The sequence below is a fragment of the Paramisgurnus dabryanus genome, chromosome 15 (assembly GCF_030506205.2).
Source record: "Paramisgurnus dabryanus chromosome 15, PD_genome_1.1, whole genome shotgun sequence".
Taxonomy (NCBI): Eukaryota; Metazoa; Chordata; class Actinopteri; order Cypriniformes; family Cobitidae; genus Paramisgurnus; species Paramisgurnus dabryanus.
The window spans coordinates 34,868,372-34,887,398 of record NC_133351.1 but is presented as its reverse complement, the minus strand read 5'-3'; the positions used below and the strand labels follow the sequence as shown (position 1 = coordinate 34,887,398).

The following is a 19,027-nucleotide window of genomic DNA, read 5'->3' as shown; positions in this document are numbered from 1 at the left end:
AAACTCTTCATTATATATTCAATCTGTCTTTAATGTTTAATTTATATATATCAAAATGCATGCACTTGCTTTGAAAAAATAACTACAATTGTCAAAATCTAAAATGCAGAAAATTAAAATATTTAAGGATTATTTTCCACATTATTTAATTGTTTCATTTGGCCTGTACAAAAACCAGGCCTGCGACATTCCCTGATCCCATATTTTTTATCCCACTCTCCATTTTGTCTATTAAAAAGTGGCCAAACAAAACATAATGCAGTCAGTAAACGCTGTAAGAAATGTCACCTTGTTGATTTTGAGTTTCTCTCTGGCCTCAGACACCATCTCATCACTGAAGCCCTGCAAGAGTTTCTCATCGGAGAAGGACTGGAGAGTCAAACACAGCTTCACCAGAACAAAATCTCTCAGCTTCACGTAGTTCTCAGATGGATCTTCCGCTGCAAACAGACATTTATAAACAGTCAAACAAAGTAGATTTTTATAATGTTATTATATTAAAATACAAGATTTTTAAGGTGCTGAGCAGTGTTGTAGTTGAGTCCAATTCGAGTCTGAGTCAAGACCAAGACCAGAGATCAGTGTCAGTCCAGATAAAGCTGGATGTGGACTCGGTCTGGACTCAGACTTGATCTCAGGTGTTGACTACAACACTGATGCCAGTTTCACACCGCAGTGGGCAGCGCGTGGCCATTGTGATTTCACAACGGCAGCATTCGCATACTGTGCAGGGTACCAATAGTTAAAAAAAAACTCAAGTTCAAGTTCACATTCATTTATTTTACATACATTTATGAGAAAAAAACACTTCAAGACGCTTTCTGGCTGTCAGTGTAATTTATATAACTGTTATTTGTTTAATCCACATTGTTTCCTTGCGGTTTTGGTCCGTGTAGTGACAGATATAGACATACTTACACAATACACAATTATAGACATAAAAAGCCCATGCCACATTATCAAATCTGTTTCTCTGATGTTTACAATAAAAGAAAAGAGTTCAGTCAGTGATTGACAGCATGATATAATCGATCATGTTCCTCTCAAACAGTAGAACCATAAGATTTATAGATGTAACGTTATCTGTTTCTCTGAAGATTATTAAGAAAGGTGAGGATTCATTTAGAGCTGGGCAGAGAGTGAACGAAATTGCTCAAAGTCATGACTGTTTAAAACACACTTGGCATCACATTCATGATTTTATGGTAAAATGACACTTATTGGCGTCAATCCATGACCATTTAAACCATAAACCATACTTTAATGACGCGAGCAGCGCAGCAAAAATAGAGCCGACATCAAAACGATTGCGGCATTGCTTCCTTAGAGGCGCTCCAGCTACATGCTGCTGACGTGTGCGGTGTGCATGCTCTAATTTGTTAACATGGACGCTGAAAAACATGCGCTGCTCTTGCATGTGGTATAAACTGCCGTGATGCTGCATAGTTCAGATAAGCATAAAATGACCTTAATATTGGGAATAGACTACCCAGTCTCACAAAGTTTTGTGATATAGTCACTAGGGGTGACCCCGAATAGTCGAAGATTCGATGCATCGATAGGAGAAGCCTGATTCGACTACCAATCTCACAGTCGAATCGTTGCAGATGTGTTATGAAATGAGGATCATTCAATTTTGGCCGTACATGGGTGCACACATTATCTGATTTCACATATAACAGCTTTCTCACAATATATTAATATACTGCATATTATGATAATGCTGCAAATAATATGTGAAGTAGCAGCTTTCAATAAATATTTTAAAAATGCGTTAATAAATCCAACAACCCCTGTGACCGGGCTACACGTCCATAAGAGGTTTATATGTTAATAAACCATTGCCTCTTTGTTTCTACATTTAAAAGACAAAGCTGGCAAATGATATTATGCATTTCGTTCTTTTAATAATTTCTATATTTTATTTTATTGATAAATCACTCCGGGTTATCTAATTTAACTATTTGGCTTGTGTTTTGTTTCCGTGCACTTGAGGCATTTTGCATATTTGTTCTGCACTTTGTAACTTCTGACCTTATTTTATTTAAAAAAAAAATTTGTATTATAAACGTAAATTGTGATCTAATTTAAGTATGTAAATTTTGGATAGCTTTTCGTTGTATCGATGTTGCGCTATTGCGTGCTGGCCATGCTTGCGCATGCAATTTAGCCGAACGGGCTAGGTGCTCTGCGTCTCATATTTAGGAGTTCATCAAACTAAACATTAAAAAACGGATGTTTTTCGACGAGTATTAGTTTTTAAAATGTATTTAAAACATAGTGGTTATCTTGTCAAAACAGGTAAGCCGTTTTTATTTTATTTCGGTGATGAAACGGAAACTAGTGTCTGCACCGAACCTATTTCTGCCTGACACGAATGTCTTTCTTGCGATTTAATATTATGGTCGGTGTTCACTTTCAAATGATAGCAAAGAGATTCCTGAAATAAATAATATCATCCGGTCTTTCTGTATCTAAAGTTAATACAGAGATGATCAAAGTCAAAGCAAGCAAGCAGGTATTTCTGTGCTAAATAATAATGCGTATAAAATCATTAATTTCAGTGTTTTTCTTGTTATAAATTTAAGTTTAATGAATTGTATATAAAGATTAGTTTTTATCATTTACAGTCACAATCACAAATTATTTGTCATTTCTCATTTGTCGGGTTTTTTTTTTGGTCATGACTGCTTTGACGCGCTATATCTCCAAATTAAATAAAAACACTTAATTGTAGCCGGAGTTTCCAAGGCAGGATCACCTTTGTTATTTTTTTAGGTTTAGTTATCAAAATGTATTTTTGTGTGATGTTCTGTAGATCGTGACTTTAAAATGATATGAGGAATAATTAAACAAATGTTGCCTTAAATTTTACCTTAAAAAATATATATAAATGCATCGTCAGTTTTGTCTTCGTTTATTACTTGAAAGACAGTTTTGGTCACTTTATCAGAAAGTTGTTTATGTGTGCTGCTTGTGAAAGAAAACAAAAGTTACCAATTTGTACCTGGTCTGGCCCCCTCCCAACCCATGCACACAAACATAGATGATTCGACTATCGGTCGACTATGGAAAGATTCGACAATTCTGATTCGAATATGTAAATCCTTAGTCGAGGACACCCCTAATAGTCACATAACTTTTTTATTCTTTTTTCGTGATATTAACACAAATTTCCGCATTTTTTCATGATCGTATAACGAATTCCTATTTTCGTGTGATTATCACGTATTGGTTACTCAACTGCTTTTTCCAATTTTTAAACCATTGTCGCTTCGGTTTGGGGTTTGATTTGGTGCTTTCATTAGAATGTCACTTTATATATTGGGTTATACTATTTTTTCTGATTTATCATTTATATTTCGCATGGCGTTAGGGTTAGAGTTGGGTAGCGATGTCATTTTTTTGTAAATCTAACCCTAAACCGAAGCGACAATGGTAAGAAAATAGGACAAAACAGTTGAGAAACCAATACGTGATAATCACACGAAAATAGATATTTGTTATACGATCACGAAAAAACACGGAAATTCATGATATCACGAAAAAAGAATACAATTTCGTGAGACTGAGCAGGAATAGATCAATCCTTTACAAAAGAGTCACATGTACTTCCAAACCTAAGCTTATATGATTTACCAACTTCCATAAAAAAGACATTGTTAGCATAATTTACATGCACTTTTTTACCACATATGACTCGGGTTATTTTGATTTTATTTGATCATTAAAAATCATGCTAAAATACACAATATAAACAGCTTACAATGTGATACTCCTGTTTCCCAAATTTACCTACTGCAAACGTGAGTACCAGACTAAATGGTATGGACTGCTCTCTCTGTGTGAATAACTGTGTCTTTGTTAAAGGGGTGAGTGAGTGGCAGCATGTGGCCAGCACATTTCAGCAGCAAACTGCCTGCAATTAACATCACATCCCTTCACCTCCCCAACACTGAACATAGAGCAACTCAAAAGCAACAACTGCCTTAAAGGAAATTCACAACACTTTGCCCTCTCTCTCTCTCTCTCACACACACACACACACAGAATATCATTAGTGGACGTGTCATCATACAGGTCTAGTAAAATAGTCAAGGCTTATTTACAAATGAATATATGCAATTATATTCACTGCTCCAATATAAGAATACACCTGCAAAGAAATAAACAGGAATATATACCCACATAAATTCTTACTAAATAATAAAAAATTCAAATCATGTAAAATATCACTCTAGATTGGTAATACAATCGATTCACTAAAATCACAATCAGTGAATACAACTTTCACTTGTAAACATATATTTGTACACTACTCTCAGTGTTAGCTTTAAAAACAAAATGCTAAATACTCCGTCATATGCAAGTCCCTTCAGAAAGAAACGTCTGCTAAAAAAATCCATGTAAATGAACAGGTTTCAAATACATTTATAAAAACAGACCTTGTGAACTGGCTCATAAAGATAAACCAACACTAATCAACACTAACATGGTGTTTCTGCAGCTCAGTTTTTAGGGCACTGCGTTAAGTTGACTTTTTTCTTCTGCATAAGCCTATGCAGAGAAGCGAACCCTATGCAGTAGCCTACGGCGAAGCCTATACACAATCCACTTCTTCTTTGGCTTTTGCCTTGATACTGTAACATGTCCTTGGACACTGCATACTAGCAATCTGCATGTGTAAATGCACATAGAGGCGAACAATGACGCAGAAGTATAAATGAAAACGGCTGCGTAGCCTATGGCATACAGGCTACAGTGTAGGTCATACACAAAAGCATAAATGCATAATGCATAAATGTAAACATCGCTTTGCCTACTACAGACTTTGCGGCATCCATTCATAATATCTATGTCTCGAAACTACTGAATCCTTGTTCAACTCTGATGACGTGATTGGTTACATGCTTGTGATATAGCAAAGCAAGGTGATTTTAAACCACGGGAATAAGACGTATTTGGGAAACTCTAATTTTATGGAGAAAATTTAATTTGCACAAGGTTTGTCTAAAAGCATATTAACGCTTTCCCATTAATTTACCATCGTCAATTAAGAGAAAACATTTGCCTAAAAAAACCTTGTTCCTGATGAGTTTCTATGTTAATCTGTAATACCGCAATTATCCACTAGATTATCCACCACTTTTTATAAAAAACATTTTTTTTGTTAATTTTACACTCCATGTATGTTTTAATAACCATTCTGAATCTGATCTCTAACTAAAATCCTTCACAAATATACAATTATTTCAGCTTTTTGCCCAAAATTTGAAGAAAAATACCCATATTTAAGAGTTTATAAACAGAGGAAAAAAATAAAGATATGATGAAAGTTTTTCCCCCTGTTTTGTATATTTATTGTTTGTTTGAAAGCAAAGGGTCTGCTCTTTAATTTGATATATTTGTAGGTTTATATATTTTTAGAAGAAAATTTTCCTGGAGGGCATTTTGTGGAAAACACAAAATATGCTGACGGGCAACTTTAAAAAAAAAAAGGCTGGTGGGGAACCCTGGTCCTTGAGGGCCACTGTCCGGCAAAGTTTAGTTCCAACCCTATTTAAACACACCTGAAAAATCCAATTAAAGTCTCCAGGATTACTTGGAAATGAAATTCAGGTGTGTTTGATTAGGGTTGGAACTAAACTCTGCAGGACAGTGGCCCTCCAGGACCCAGGGTTCCCCACTTCCCCACTATAGCATTTAGTTACTGAGCTAAAAACAATTAAAACTGTGTGTAAGTTTTGATCATCGTTCTGAATCTGATCTCCAACAAAAGTCCTTTACAAAAATGCAATTATCTCAACTTTTTGTTCAAACTTTTGTATTTTTAAAAAAACCTACTCATATTTGAGAGGTGATAAAAAGAGAACAAATGAAGATAGGATGAACATTTTTTCTTTGTTTGTTTTAAAGCACAGGGTCTCTTCTTTCTTTGGATATATTGTATGTTTATATATTTAAAGAAGAACATTTTCTGAAAGGCAAAAAATGTGGTGCTGGCTGGCAACTTTTTTGAAAACACTGGCAGGGAAAGAGTTAAAAACAGCACATAGACACATAAACAACAATAAAAACTTGATTTTCATCCATTCATTTTTATCGAGGAAGACTGCAGAGATTATCAACAATCTATGTGGTGTAATCAGAAGAAAACCTAAATAATATTTCCCTCATATATAATTAATAAACAATATGATATAAACAATCAACTGGCTTGGAACACATACATTAACCAAACAGCTGTTAACTTTCTATGAATGCTGATATCTACAGTAAAAGATGCCTGATGTTTGAAAGAGAGACAGATTACACGGTTTAATACAGTTAGAGGTTTTGCTTAAATCCTTATCTTTCCAAAAACCTTACTTATGCTAATGACAAAAAAGACAGAATAATTAAAAAAAATAGTCCGTATAAATGATCAGTCTACACCTCAGTGTTTACCTGTGATGTCCTGAACTTTAGGGGAACTGCAGTAGTATTTGTGGACCGTCTCTAAGAGCTGAGCACCATGGCCTTCTCCCTGGAACGGAGGTAAGATCAGCATCTGGCTGCACACAAACACACAAAAGCTTTAGTGGTCCTGCTCACAAGTGCACACGGCTTTACCACAATACCAAATTAAAGTTAGAACTCTTGAGCCTTTGAAAAACTGGTTTGAAAACCGTAAGCACCGTTACACTTCCAGCACCCTTCAGATGCACACTACACTACTGACTTTACAGAATATACTGACACTGATACTAATGACCAGATCTTCTCCAATGGGTTTCTTTAGGACCTTTATTTTACACAAAACACAAAGTGACCCAAACATAATACTTCCAAAATTCTTTGTAATATTTACTATATGGCACAATATTGGCCCAACAACATGATGTGACAGAAATTGACAATACAATACATGCATAAACAAAAGGGGCCAAATAATATTAGTACCAGCCAAGATACCAAGTGACAAAAGAATTTGCAATAAAAATATTGTAGAAAAATTTAATAATTCTGTTCACTAAAATATCCTAACAATACACAATTATTTAGCAGCATTTTATTATTTTCCCTATAAGAAGAAGAACAATAATCAGTTTCGGTTTGAAAGGTTGTATCTGTTCACTCAGTAGTGCCCAACGTAATGAAATGTTAGCACGTCGTGCCAATCAATACATTAGATTCATTTTCAAAACGGGATTTCGGGTGGGCGATGCTGGATTCATGTTTCTCATAATACCCAAAGAGAGGCTGGCACGCCAGAGACACGAGACGGTAATTTAGGAGATTTAGGGACGAGGCAGAGAAAGATGTGTAATTTTCTTTTCCTTTTTTGTAAGAATAAAGCTGATAGCGGGCACGTGCTTCCTTAGTAATTACCTGACACGTGGTCTGGTTTTGTCTGGGTATACGTAGTAATTATACACTGTCATGTAGCCAACCGTTGCGTAGAGGGTCTCTCCATCCTTATTGTACTTCTCAAATCTGCGAGAAAAAAAGAGAGATACAGACAGAGAGAGTGAGATGACAAAGGCAGGCAGGTCAATCATAGGCACGCTCCCATGCACCGGACACCCCCCCCACACACACACACACCCAATCGACAGCGCGGGCACGCTGCAGAGGGCCAGTGGACGTCCCTGCACCTGCTGGAGACACTGAATGCATTATGCACTTAATTGGTGCACTGCAACTTAGTGCAGAGAGGCAGGCATCTAGCCTCTCCACATCACTCCAGTCCATTTGCCTATTGTCTGTTTTAATAGGTGCCAAAGCAAAGAAAACACAGGCAGAGTCCCCTTCACTAGCACTGGAGACTTCATTCACTGTTTCAAAAGACAACAACGTTCAATTGAGCCTCTTGGCCTGACTCAAGAATGAAAGAAACACAAGAGCAAAGAAAAGAGACAAACAGCACAAAGGAAACTCTTGCCAGATCAACAATTTGCCTTAATGCAGGAGAAAATATAATTAAAGCGGCCTGATAATTGGCCCCACGGGGTCCACAAAGGCCAGAGAGACGTAACTAGACCCGTTTGGAAGTTTTGTGTGTGTTTGTGTGTGGCAGACATTGTTCAAAAAAGTTACTGTCATTACGATCTTCGCCATTGACTGACTATGTTCTTATTGACAGTCGCTGGCTTTGTGCGAGCTCTTGATTGGTTATTCTGGACTGCTGAAGTTATCAACACAGGCTGTACTAGTAGTGTAAAGTCATGAGTACAATAAGAAATATCTGAGAGGGTCTCTTCCAGGGGTTTTTGCAAAAATCAAGTTCTATACAAGTTAAACATTACCTGTGCTGCCAGGTTCAATCCAACAAATAATTTTAAGCTGTTTATATATTGTTTGATAAGAAAATAAGCTGTTTATTCAATATCAGCTCAACCAGTAATGAACATTCCTTTAATAGGGGTCAGTTTTTATATTGAGACACTCACACTAGGAAGAAATCCCAGCGATCGTCATCCACGTCAATGAAACTGGCTGTCTCGATGAACCACATTAGAAATGTCTGCAAGCGCTCATGATATTCTCTGAAACCTGGACATAGGATATCCACCTGAAACCACAAATAAGTATATCAAATAAATCGTGATGTGTCCACCGTGATGTGTCCACCTGTTATAAGCGTAAACGTCTACTAAATTTAAATTGTGAAAAAAAAGAAAATTCTGTTGTCATTCACTCACCCTTAATGTTGGCTGTATGAGGTTTTTTTACAAAACAAGTCTTTAATAAATGATGGTAAGCACACAGCTGATTTTAACCACTGACTTACACAGTAGGAAAACAAACATTATGGAATGATGGTAAGCACACAGTTGATGGTGTCCATTAAATTAAATCGTATTTGTTTTCCTACTATGGAAGTCATTGGTTACAATCAGCTGGGTGCTTGCCATCATTCATTAAAATATCTTCTTTTGTGATCATCAGAAAAATAAGTTCATACAGGTTTACAACACCACCAGGATGAGAAAATGATAAACGAAATTTCATTTTTGGTGAACAATCCCTTTAATTTGTTTTTATTGAACCATTAATGATAGAGTCCAGACATCAGAAATATATCAGTCTACACACGTTTTAGATAAGGAAAATATACATGTGTTATGGGTGTGACTAACACACGTTTATGGGAGACAACATACTTTGCATGAATTCTGTGAATAAAAAAAGCACAAACAAGAAGCAAAAATACCTAACTGGAGAAGGGACGGCTCTTTCAAGAACATATTTATTTTATTTTCGTGTGTGCACTTCTGAGGAAAAACAGGGTCAAGGATGTGACAATTCTGAAAAGCGTGCTTACCTAACCACAAAAATACATTTTAAAACCGTTTTAAAAACTTAAACGGAGACCTCACATGGGTATTTAATAGGGATGCACCGATACCGATACTGAAGTCTAAAGTACTCGTACTCGTTAAAAGTCCCCCGATACCAGGGATCGATACCACGGTCTGAGAAACGTCTATGTTTGAGCGGCATGTAAGGGGTTAATGCCTCGTGTTGTCCAAAGAGGCAGAGTTTACAACAAACTGGAAAACTAGTCCCTTATTGTTTTGTTAAATTATATGACTAAAGCTGTTACCTGTAAATTTAAATCATGTTTTTTAATAAGTACTCGGTATCGATATCGGCAAGTACTAAAATGCAAGTACTAGTACTCGTATTGCAAAAAAGTGGTATCGGTGCATCCCTAGTATTTAAGCCACCAGAAATTGACATCTGAGCTATCAGTTTGGGCAAAACTTTTTTGGTTAAAGCATTTGCATGGAATTGCTCTTTTTAATTGAGCTGAATAATGCTGACAACACTCAAAGCAGCGACTCTGTGTGTGTGGAAATTGGGCTCTTCCTGTACCTTGTGTATCTGGTAGGTCAGATCCTCTCCTGCCTCCACGTTGTGTATTTTATAGGTGTGTTGCAGGCTGCCAAAGGGTTTGAAGTTGGCCTCTTTCTCTAGGAGAGAGATGAAGTCATCTGTGTTACAGCAGAAACCCGCAGGAATGATCTCTCTAATCTTCCCCTCCACATCATCTGGCTGAAGACAAAGAGAGAGAGAGAGAGAGAGCGCGAGTAAGAAAAAGAGAGCGGGATTAAATGGCAAACAGCATTTTTGAGAGAGATAATATCAGGATTACAAGAGACACCAATCATGTAAACATAAACCTAATCAAGTTAAATCTAACTAAAGAACTGTGTCAATCAAAATTCACACCTAATGTAAAACTTGATTCAATATACGTTCCAACAGCATACAAATTTACACCCTTTGGTGTTCGAAGCAAGAAAGAAAGTCATACACTCTCAGAAAAAGGTACAAAAACCTTTTTTGTCGCTGGGTACGCAACACCTTTTGGGGTACAATATTATACCCTAAGGACCTATTATACACGTTGGGGTGGGTAATGCTATTTCATGCATTCTGACTTATTAACACGGTTTAAAGGGGGTCGCACAACGGACGCGCAAGCTCAGCACCACGTCGAGTCGCGTCTAGGAAAACTCAGAGGTATGATAGAACCGGAAGTGGACATTAAATAGCGCAAGCTTAGTCAGACAGCGTCTACTTCAAAATATACGTTAGCAGCCAATGTTAATCGTTAATGATTTGGGACAAATATGATGTTATTTAACGTTAAACTATGTGAGTGGCGCGACAGGGATTTGAGTCATAGCTGGGTGTGCGTACACTCAGAAAACAATGTGTTTGTTATTTATTAGAATGGCGCGGTACTGAGCTGCGAGTCCGGTGTGCGACCCCCTTAAGATTTGTAATCCTCATGCTAAACAAATGCGTGACAAAAAATCAGATGAGCTTGTGACAAAAGTATTTCTGGACCAAACTCAGGTCTCAAGTCTTTGAAAGTTTTTTCTAACATGGGTACCTGTTAAGTATCAGTGACCCCATATTCCTTTTATGGGCACTTCCCCTGTAAAAGCACACCCACACGTTAATCAGAGTGAGAACGAGGACGCTTATTAGCAATAGCATTTTTTCTTCGAGTAGAAATCACATGTATCACTGCACTCGACAGCTTTGTTTTATATCAAGACTCAAAAATGGCACGAAAAAAGAAGTGTGTTTTGGGGGGGTAAGGAGAAGAAAGCCTTATTCAGCTTTCCAACTAAGCCGTAAGTTTGTTTCTCCACGGTAGCAAGGGAGTTTTGCGTGTGTGTTTGTTTAAAGGTGGATTTTGTTGAAATGGGGCGGTCCAAACCGCGTCATGAGTCACAGGCGGTAAGTAAAACTGCTTTAAATATCTGTGTTACGTTGGAAATCGTCATGTAAGTGCATATAATGAAAACGACACAATACATGTTTAGTATACCTGTAAAGGTACAAAATGGAACCTTAGGTTTGTACCTTTTTTTCTGACAGTCTACAAGCTTGAAAGAGAGTGAATACAGAGTAAACGATGGGTAAAACGACTCCTTTAAGGGTAAAGACCGCAAGACCGAATCCGTTTCCCCTTCGTAGAAAGAAAACACATTTCTCTAAATGGAAATCATACAGACGGCAAGCGGTTAACTCAGCTGTGTCTAGTATACAGTGAGAGCAGCTGAATTTAATCACATAAACTGAAGTGGCACATTTATGAGTTATGCGTCTATTCCCTTGGCGCTTGGCCTCACATATAATCACAAAAGAGCTCTAACAAAGTAATTCCCTATTGTTCTGTCATTAAGGTATACTTCAGCCATGATTGGCACAGTGTAAAAAGGAATTAAATGGAAAAAATACATATTTTTGTGGCACAGAAAGGAGACCCATTAGGCAATTAGCAATGTCAGCTGAGGAGTTTCCAGGCCCCCCTTTCCTCCACCTCCACTGAAAGACCACTTAATTGAATACATTTACTACTTATCTTAAACCATGAATATGAGATGAAGTTACCCCCACAATAATGCGTCCCTGCTTCTCACCGGGCAATAAAATTTAATGAATTGATCTCGACTTAACAAAAAAATCCCCAGGCATGTATAATAGGCTCCTGTGTTCAGAAGCTGGCAAGCGAACTCAATCAAACGAGTTTGCCCTCTCCATTCACGGGCTCCCGGGCGGACAATAGCGCCGTCCCCCTCCTCCGCCCTCTCTGGGATTTTTTTACCCAGCAGAATGCGCACCCATGTTTGCATTGTATCCATTTCGAGCAGGGCTGACATGAGAACACTTTGTATTAAGCTGCTAAGCAGGGCCCTTTGGTCGCGTTCGGCCGTGTGATGGGCTCCGCTTGTGTCGCGGGACTCTTCATTCACGACGGCCACAAAACACACGACAAAAGGCTAATGCAACACGCCGCTAATTCCTGCTCATTCAGACATCAGCTAATATCCGAAGGGGATCGCTGCACCTGCAGCTCAGTAACACTCACTATTGTCCCACTACATTACGGGGGCCAAGAGAGAAGGACGTCGAGAATGGCACGGACGGAAAACGGTAGAAATGGTAGACGGTTCTGCTGTTCTCCGACAAATTGCTCAATCACACGAATAAAAGCGCAGCATTGTGGAGTTCCCATATTAACTAACACCGCTTAAGGATCCAAGACTCTTCAGAGACTCGAGGTTCATTTAAGGAATACATCTTCTTTATGAGATAAGGTTCAACAATGACGCAGAATTCAATTACACTGAAAAAAAACCACCTCCTAATCAAAGACATCTTTATCTACAAGAAAAGAAGCGGAAAAAAGAACTCAATATGAGCAACGGTTAAGCCCTGCAAAAGACATCATAAAATCCACTATTATTTAACGCAGCTCTACCATAAACATCTCAAAGGACCTTTCCACTTTTATAAAAATTTCTGATAATCCACGTGATTACGTAAAATATATGATGGCGTTAGTGCAAGACAAGAAGTTGCGGTTAAAAAGTACTTTTTTAGGCGAAAATGACAATCATTTCGTTAGGTATGATTCATAGCTTAAGAAACTATACAGAAAAACCATATTAGCATCATAATGTTGCTACATGACTTCAAAAATTAATCTGAATCACAGGTTTGGTCTTAAAAAGTTAGTGTCAGTCATATCAGATAACCAACATGGAGGGTGGGCAACAGCAGAATTCTTATCCTGAAGCAAAGAAAAATCCAAAAACTGTCCCGATTAAATTATGAGATCTGCATAAGTATTACAATCACTACAGTAAAGTCTCTGTCACACTGAGATAAACAGTGCTATATTTTAAACTTTTAACTCTTATCTTTTAAAATTAACATGAAACAGCAGCCTTCATCTTAAATAGCTATAAACTAGCAGGTGTCCTTTGTTATGCCACACTGCCATAAAAAAAGTTCATTCTCATTCTCATTCTCAAACTCCATTTTGTTAAAGGATTACTCCACTTTCATAAAAAAAATCTGATAACTAACTCACCCGTGTCTTCCGAGATTTTGAAGAAATTACATTTTTTTAGGAAAATATTCCAAGATTTTTCTCCATATAGTGGACTTTAGTGGTTTAATGCAGTTTGATGCAGGACTAAATGATCTTAAACGAGGCGTAAGGGTCTTATCTAGCGAAACAATCAGCATTGTCCCACACAAAAAAAAAAACACAACTTTTTGTCTTGCACTAGCCATGTGATGCACCAGCGTGACCTAACATATTACATAATCACATCGAAAGGTCACACATGAAGTATGCAAAACTACGCTCCAGTGTTGACAAGTGTGGAGAAAGAGGAGTGTTCTGATGTTGTTGTATGTTGAATGATGCTAATTAATGTCTTTGTGTCAGTTTATTGTTTAAAGGGGCCATGACATGAAAATCTTTTTCCATGTTTAAGTGCTATGATTGGGTCCCTAGTGATGCTATCAACCTAGAAAATTTGAAAAAGATCAACCCAGTAACTTAGTTTTGGTAAACCATTCTCTACAAGCACATGAAAAAATAGGTCATTGAAATTTGGCTCTCCTTATGATGTCATAAGGAGCTCTTATTATAATAATCCAACCCCTTAATCCAACCACAGCACTGCCATTTAGTGCAGAGAGAAAATAATTCACAGAACAATTGAGTTTCAATTTCAACAAACCACCATCATTGTGATCAGTGTTTGCACTTGATCTGCACATGTGCATTTTAGAGGACACACCCAAAACGGCACATTTTTGCACACACCTACAAAGTGGCAATTTTAACATGCTATAATAAATTATTTATATGGTATTTTGAGCTAAAACTTCACACATGTGCTCTGGGGACACCAAAGATGTATTTGACATCTTAAAAAAGTCCTGTGACATGGGCCCTTTAAAATGGTCCGCACGTGTGCTTTTCACAAATGAAACGCGTGATCTTTCGACGCGATTATGTAAAACTTAAGGTCGCACTGGCGCATCACACGGCTAGTGCAAGACGAGAAGTTACGTGTTTTTTATTGCAAAAATGATGATCGTTTTGCCAGATTATGCCTCGGTTGGAATTGTTTAGAGCTCTTTGAAGCTGCATTAAAACTGTAAACTGTTGAGGTCCACTTAAGTTCACTATATGGAGAAAATCCTGGAATGTTTTCCTCAAAAAACTTGATTTCTTTTTAATTTAACAAATAAAGACATAAACATCTTGGTTTACACTTGGTATTAAGATGCGTTTTCATCGATCGGATCACAAGTGGACGAGAGAGACACATTACGTTTACACCTGGTATTTAAATCTGTCTCTTTTGTCCATTTTCGACCGCTTCTGTCCTGAATACTGTGAGGGGGTGATCTGTGAGACGGGGGGCGAGTCTCTTTGCTGTCATTCAAAAGCGAGCAGGAGTAATGATGAGTTTATATGGACACAAACTAATATTATGTCGGAGTCCGCTGCTTGTTTAGCAAGTAAACATGCTGCACAGTTTTTTGTACGTGTATATGTTAGAGCTTTCTCTGATATTTCCGCGCAGTTGATGAAATAAGATTGCGCAACTTTCACGCGCTTTCAAAATGAAACTGCGGAGATCAGCCGCTTTTGCCTTTATCAAAGAAAAGCAAAAATAGCACTGTTCACCGTGTGTTCGCGCCAGAAGTCAGAAAAGATGTAAAACATTGTGTTCAGTACATCAGATTAGATAAATGGGCGGAGAGAAGGCGGTCGCGTGGGGCTGTTCAAACACATTTGCGTTTACACTACCCAAGCAATCCGATCGAAAGTGGTTTCGACTACCTCTGAATGTGGTTGAAAGTGGACGAGCTCAAAACGTTTTGAACACCGTTTACACCTGGCATTAAAGTCGTCCACTTGTGATCCGATCGATGAAAACGCATGTTAATGCCAAGTGTAAACAGCCTCTTGGATGAAAGAGTGAGTACATTTTCTTGATTTTTTATGAAAGTGGAGTAATCCTTTAAAGGAGCATTTCATCCGTAAAAACATTAATCTTTAATGAAAGTGTGTCATATTTGTAGTTGAAATGTAACATACATTTAGAATTTGGGGCCTATATGACCAAGAAAAGGGGTGTTTGTAGTCTCACCCCCTAAACAAAGATATAGGACTTCCTGCTTTCAATGATGCAAAATGATGATTTTTACATCATTGAAAGAAGGAAGTGCAACACTGAAATCTGTATTTCTCCTGTCTCAGCGACAACTGAGAAAATGATGCACGACCATTCAAAAACATGACTGGGGTTCTAACTATACAAAGCTTAATGCAAATCAGTGAAGTGTCACTTTAACAAAAAATTATATTAAAGTTTAGATTGACATAACAGACTTAACTAAAACACACTTTTATGACTCTAAAAACTAACTTGAATAAACGATTTTCATAATTTCTGATTTAGAAAAAAATGAAAAAGCTACAAGAATAAGACAGCTGTGAGAAAAGTAGAACAACATATTTAGATTCTATGTTGGATCATCTTTTGGTCTCAACACTTCCTGCAAACTGTTGGTAGTGGAAGTATATAATGGTAATTTTTTATTTGCATTTATGATACTACAAGTCACTCTGGCACTGTCACCTTTTTGGATGATTCAGCATGTTGAATGCATGTTGAATCATTTTTATTTGAAAAGATTCAGGAGGGAACCAACAGAGCGCTTGTCTAATTTATTATACTTTTTTTATCTCTCATTCCAATATGTGAATATTTTAAAAGATAAAGCTTATAAGACAATACAGATATATCTGTGGTAAATGGGATGTGTTAGAGACAGGTAAGTGACCGCTGCTTTGTTTATGTTATGTATCCGGCCAGTCATTAGCTCGTCCGTTTCCTGTTTTGATTAATGAATACCGACTACTGCCACCTGCTAGTATGGAAAGTTTGCACCATCACGACACAACTTTGGACACAGACGCCACCGGCACGTGCCCAATGTGAGCCAACCCCACAGACCGTATTACATCGTTGGCATCCGTTTCATGTGTTCCTACTTTTAGATACCTAAAGAAGTCTAACAGTAAGTAGATTCATAAAGTATTGTACTTTGAAAGCAGTACCTCCACACAGTCAAACTGGTCTGTGACCCTGGAATTGTATTTGACTTTAAATAGAGTGCTCAGGTTCCCGGCGCTGTGGAACAGCTGGATTTGAAGACCTTTGTAGCCAAATGCCACTTCACTGTACAAAAACAAAACACAAGAGTGAGACATTTCTGTAAATGTAAGCATAGCTGATATGCTTTTACCAACTGCATGCAGAATAAATCTAGTTCAGTATATGACAAGCAACAGTAGCTGATACATACTCATCTCCAAAGAGCTGATGACTGTACTCAGGGTGAAATGTTGTGCTTTCATCATCGATATCCTCTGGAAACCTCACTGCATCAAATAATAAGACATTTACATAAAGAGCACTTAAACAAAATAACACAATGCCTTTCACTAATAATGGGGTTAGAAAAAAATCAGAAACAGATCTTCTTTTGCATGCATGCAAATCCATCCTGAACACAAAACATCCACTCACAGACAAAGCTTAGTTTTCTGGTGATGATTTACCTAATTTCAGACATAAAGCTTCATTGGTGTCACATTTATACTCCGCAAATTTCTTCTCCATGTCATTCATAGCTGTAAGAAAGAAACGGAGGTAAAGTTACTCATTCCACAGCAAACACATTTCTGTCATCGGAGTTCAGTGTTGCCACACATATGATAATTATCATAGGGCTTCTATACTCATGGATCTAGCTGTGGATTATACGTCTACACTCAAAATCGCGACGAGACACAAATGCCTATAATGTATGTCTTCTATCTCTTGGTTTTGTCTAGAAGGGATACAGCTATGGTCTAAACCCTGTAAAACATTGGGTTTAGGGTTAGGTTTGGGGTAGTCTCTCAGACGTCACGCCCACAAACTGTTGGCTGAACCTTCATTATTGAAGGTCTGGCTACACGAGACAGTGAGATTTCACGTGATTTTGGCTGTTGCTGTTACAATGCTTGGACATTTCTAATCTGGCAACACTGTCAAGGTTTGCCACAAACAGGAATCATAACTTACATGTCAAAGAAATTACTTAAGATAAATCAACAGTCATAGATGAACTAGTTAGTTCATGTAGAGGACATACCTGAGTCCATGTTTACATAATATAAAGTACTCATAGACAATGCCCTACAATCAACAGTATACCAACAATACAATAAACAGTGCATGCTAGTGTGCACTACAATCTTATAAACATTCAGTGCACATCTTGTGTAGTATACAGTATGAATGCTTAGCTTAAATGATCTCACTCTCATTCATACTAACACATTCACTACCAATAAAACTATCTATCTATCTATCTATCTATCTATGTATCTATCTATCTATCTATCTATCTATCTATCTATCTATCTATCTATCTATCTATCTATCTATCTATCTATCTATCTATCTATCTATCTATCGCGATGTCATCCGCACGTGTTTACATTGACAGTTGTCTGAACACACGTGTGTGTTTAACTAGCCTGTTCACCATAACCTATACGACCGTAAAGTATTCTTTGTGTACGTTAATGTATTAAATACAAAATAGTCGCAAAACATTTTAAACAAACATGTGTACTGCACAATGCATCTGTGGTGGTTAGCATTTAGCCGCAGCTAATACGCAGTATTTTACTAAACCGTTCTCTCTCAGATATCAGCGGTCGGTATCACTTCATAGTAACATCCCATAAGCACATATCCATTATCGAAATAACAATAATGACACATAAACGCGATTATAGAAGGCATTTCACACTCACCCGCCATTTCTGCACGTCTTCACGGCTCAACCCGCCAAATGCCAAAACTACTTCCTGTTTACCCCACGTGCTTCCGTTCGCTCACGCCATTGGAGGAAATCTGAAGTTTTTTTTCTCATCGCGGCGGCCTCAAATTCTCTGGCCGTTTCTCAAACGGAAGGCTGCATCCTCTGGAGATCGCATATTTAGGCTGCATACGCCATTAAGAATGTCGTATTTTAGAATATTCACAATTATAAAGTTGATTATTATTCTTAGTTGATTGTTGTAAAATGATGATGACTTGCGAATTTAAAGATCATTCAACTGAAATAAACCAGGCTTGATAGCATGCGTCTTTTTTTCTTGTTCTTCTAATGAGAATGTAAATGAAATCCCAAAGCATTGTTCTAATAGTTAACTATAAAACATTGTTTTATACAGCTGTTTGCCAGTTACTTACTGTAGATTTATATTTATCTAATTTATTGGCAACAGCTTGTTCAAAGTTAAATGAACATGCATTAACAAGTCTTTATCTTTACTGAATAAAAATATAAAATAACAGCCTCATGCAAAGCATCCTGGGAACCAAAAATCCCCTTCAACCTTTTTCAGTTTTTTTACTTCAGATTTTGGTTCCCAGAATGCTTTGCATGAGTCTGTTATTTTATAGTTTTATTCTATAAAGATAAAGACTTGTTAATGTTTAATGATGATTGTTGCCAGTAAATAACATACATTTAAATCTTCAGTAATACGGGAAATACACAAAAAATGCATCCAAGATTTGTCAGGAATCGTTTGATTTTTGGTTCATTCACACTGATTTGCCGGAATCTGTGCTGTACA

At 37.4% G+C, this 19,027-nt stretch overlaps 1 protein-coding gene across 1 annotated transcript in view; it reads right to left on the bottom strand.

Moving 5' to 3' along the window:
• Positions 1-18,272, bottom strand: part of hat1 (histone acetyltransferase 1) — a 30,970-nt gene extending 12,698 nt beyond the window's left edge. The window contains exons 1-9 of the mRNA XM_065293235.1: positions 18,197-18,272; positions 16,949-17,020; positions 16,693-16,768; positions 16,445-16,565; positions 9,862-10,041; positions 8,433-8,554; positions 7,372-7,476; positions 6,448-6,554; positions 289-440 (exon numbers count right to left, since the gene is read on the bottom strand). Coding sequence (XP_065149307.1) covers positions 289-440; positions 6,448-6,554; positions 7,372-7,476; positions 8,433-8,554; positions 9,862-10,041; positions 16,445-16,565; positions 16,693-16,768; positions 16,949-17,020; positions 18,197-18,203 — 942 coding nt within the window. The 5' untranslated portion in view covers positions 18,204-18,272. The remainder of the gene's footprint in view (positions 1-288; positions 441-6,447; positions 6,555-7,371; positions 7,477-8,432; positions 8,555-9,861; positions 10,042-16,444; positions 16,566-16,692; positions 16,769-16,948; positions 17,021-18,196) is intronic.
• Positions 18,273-19,027: the final 755 nt, after the last annotated feature.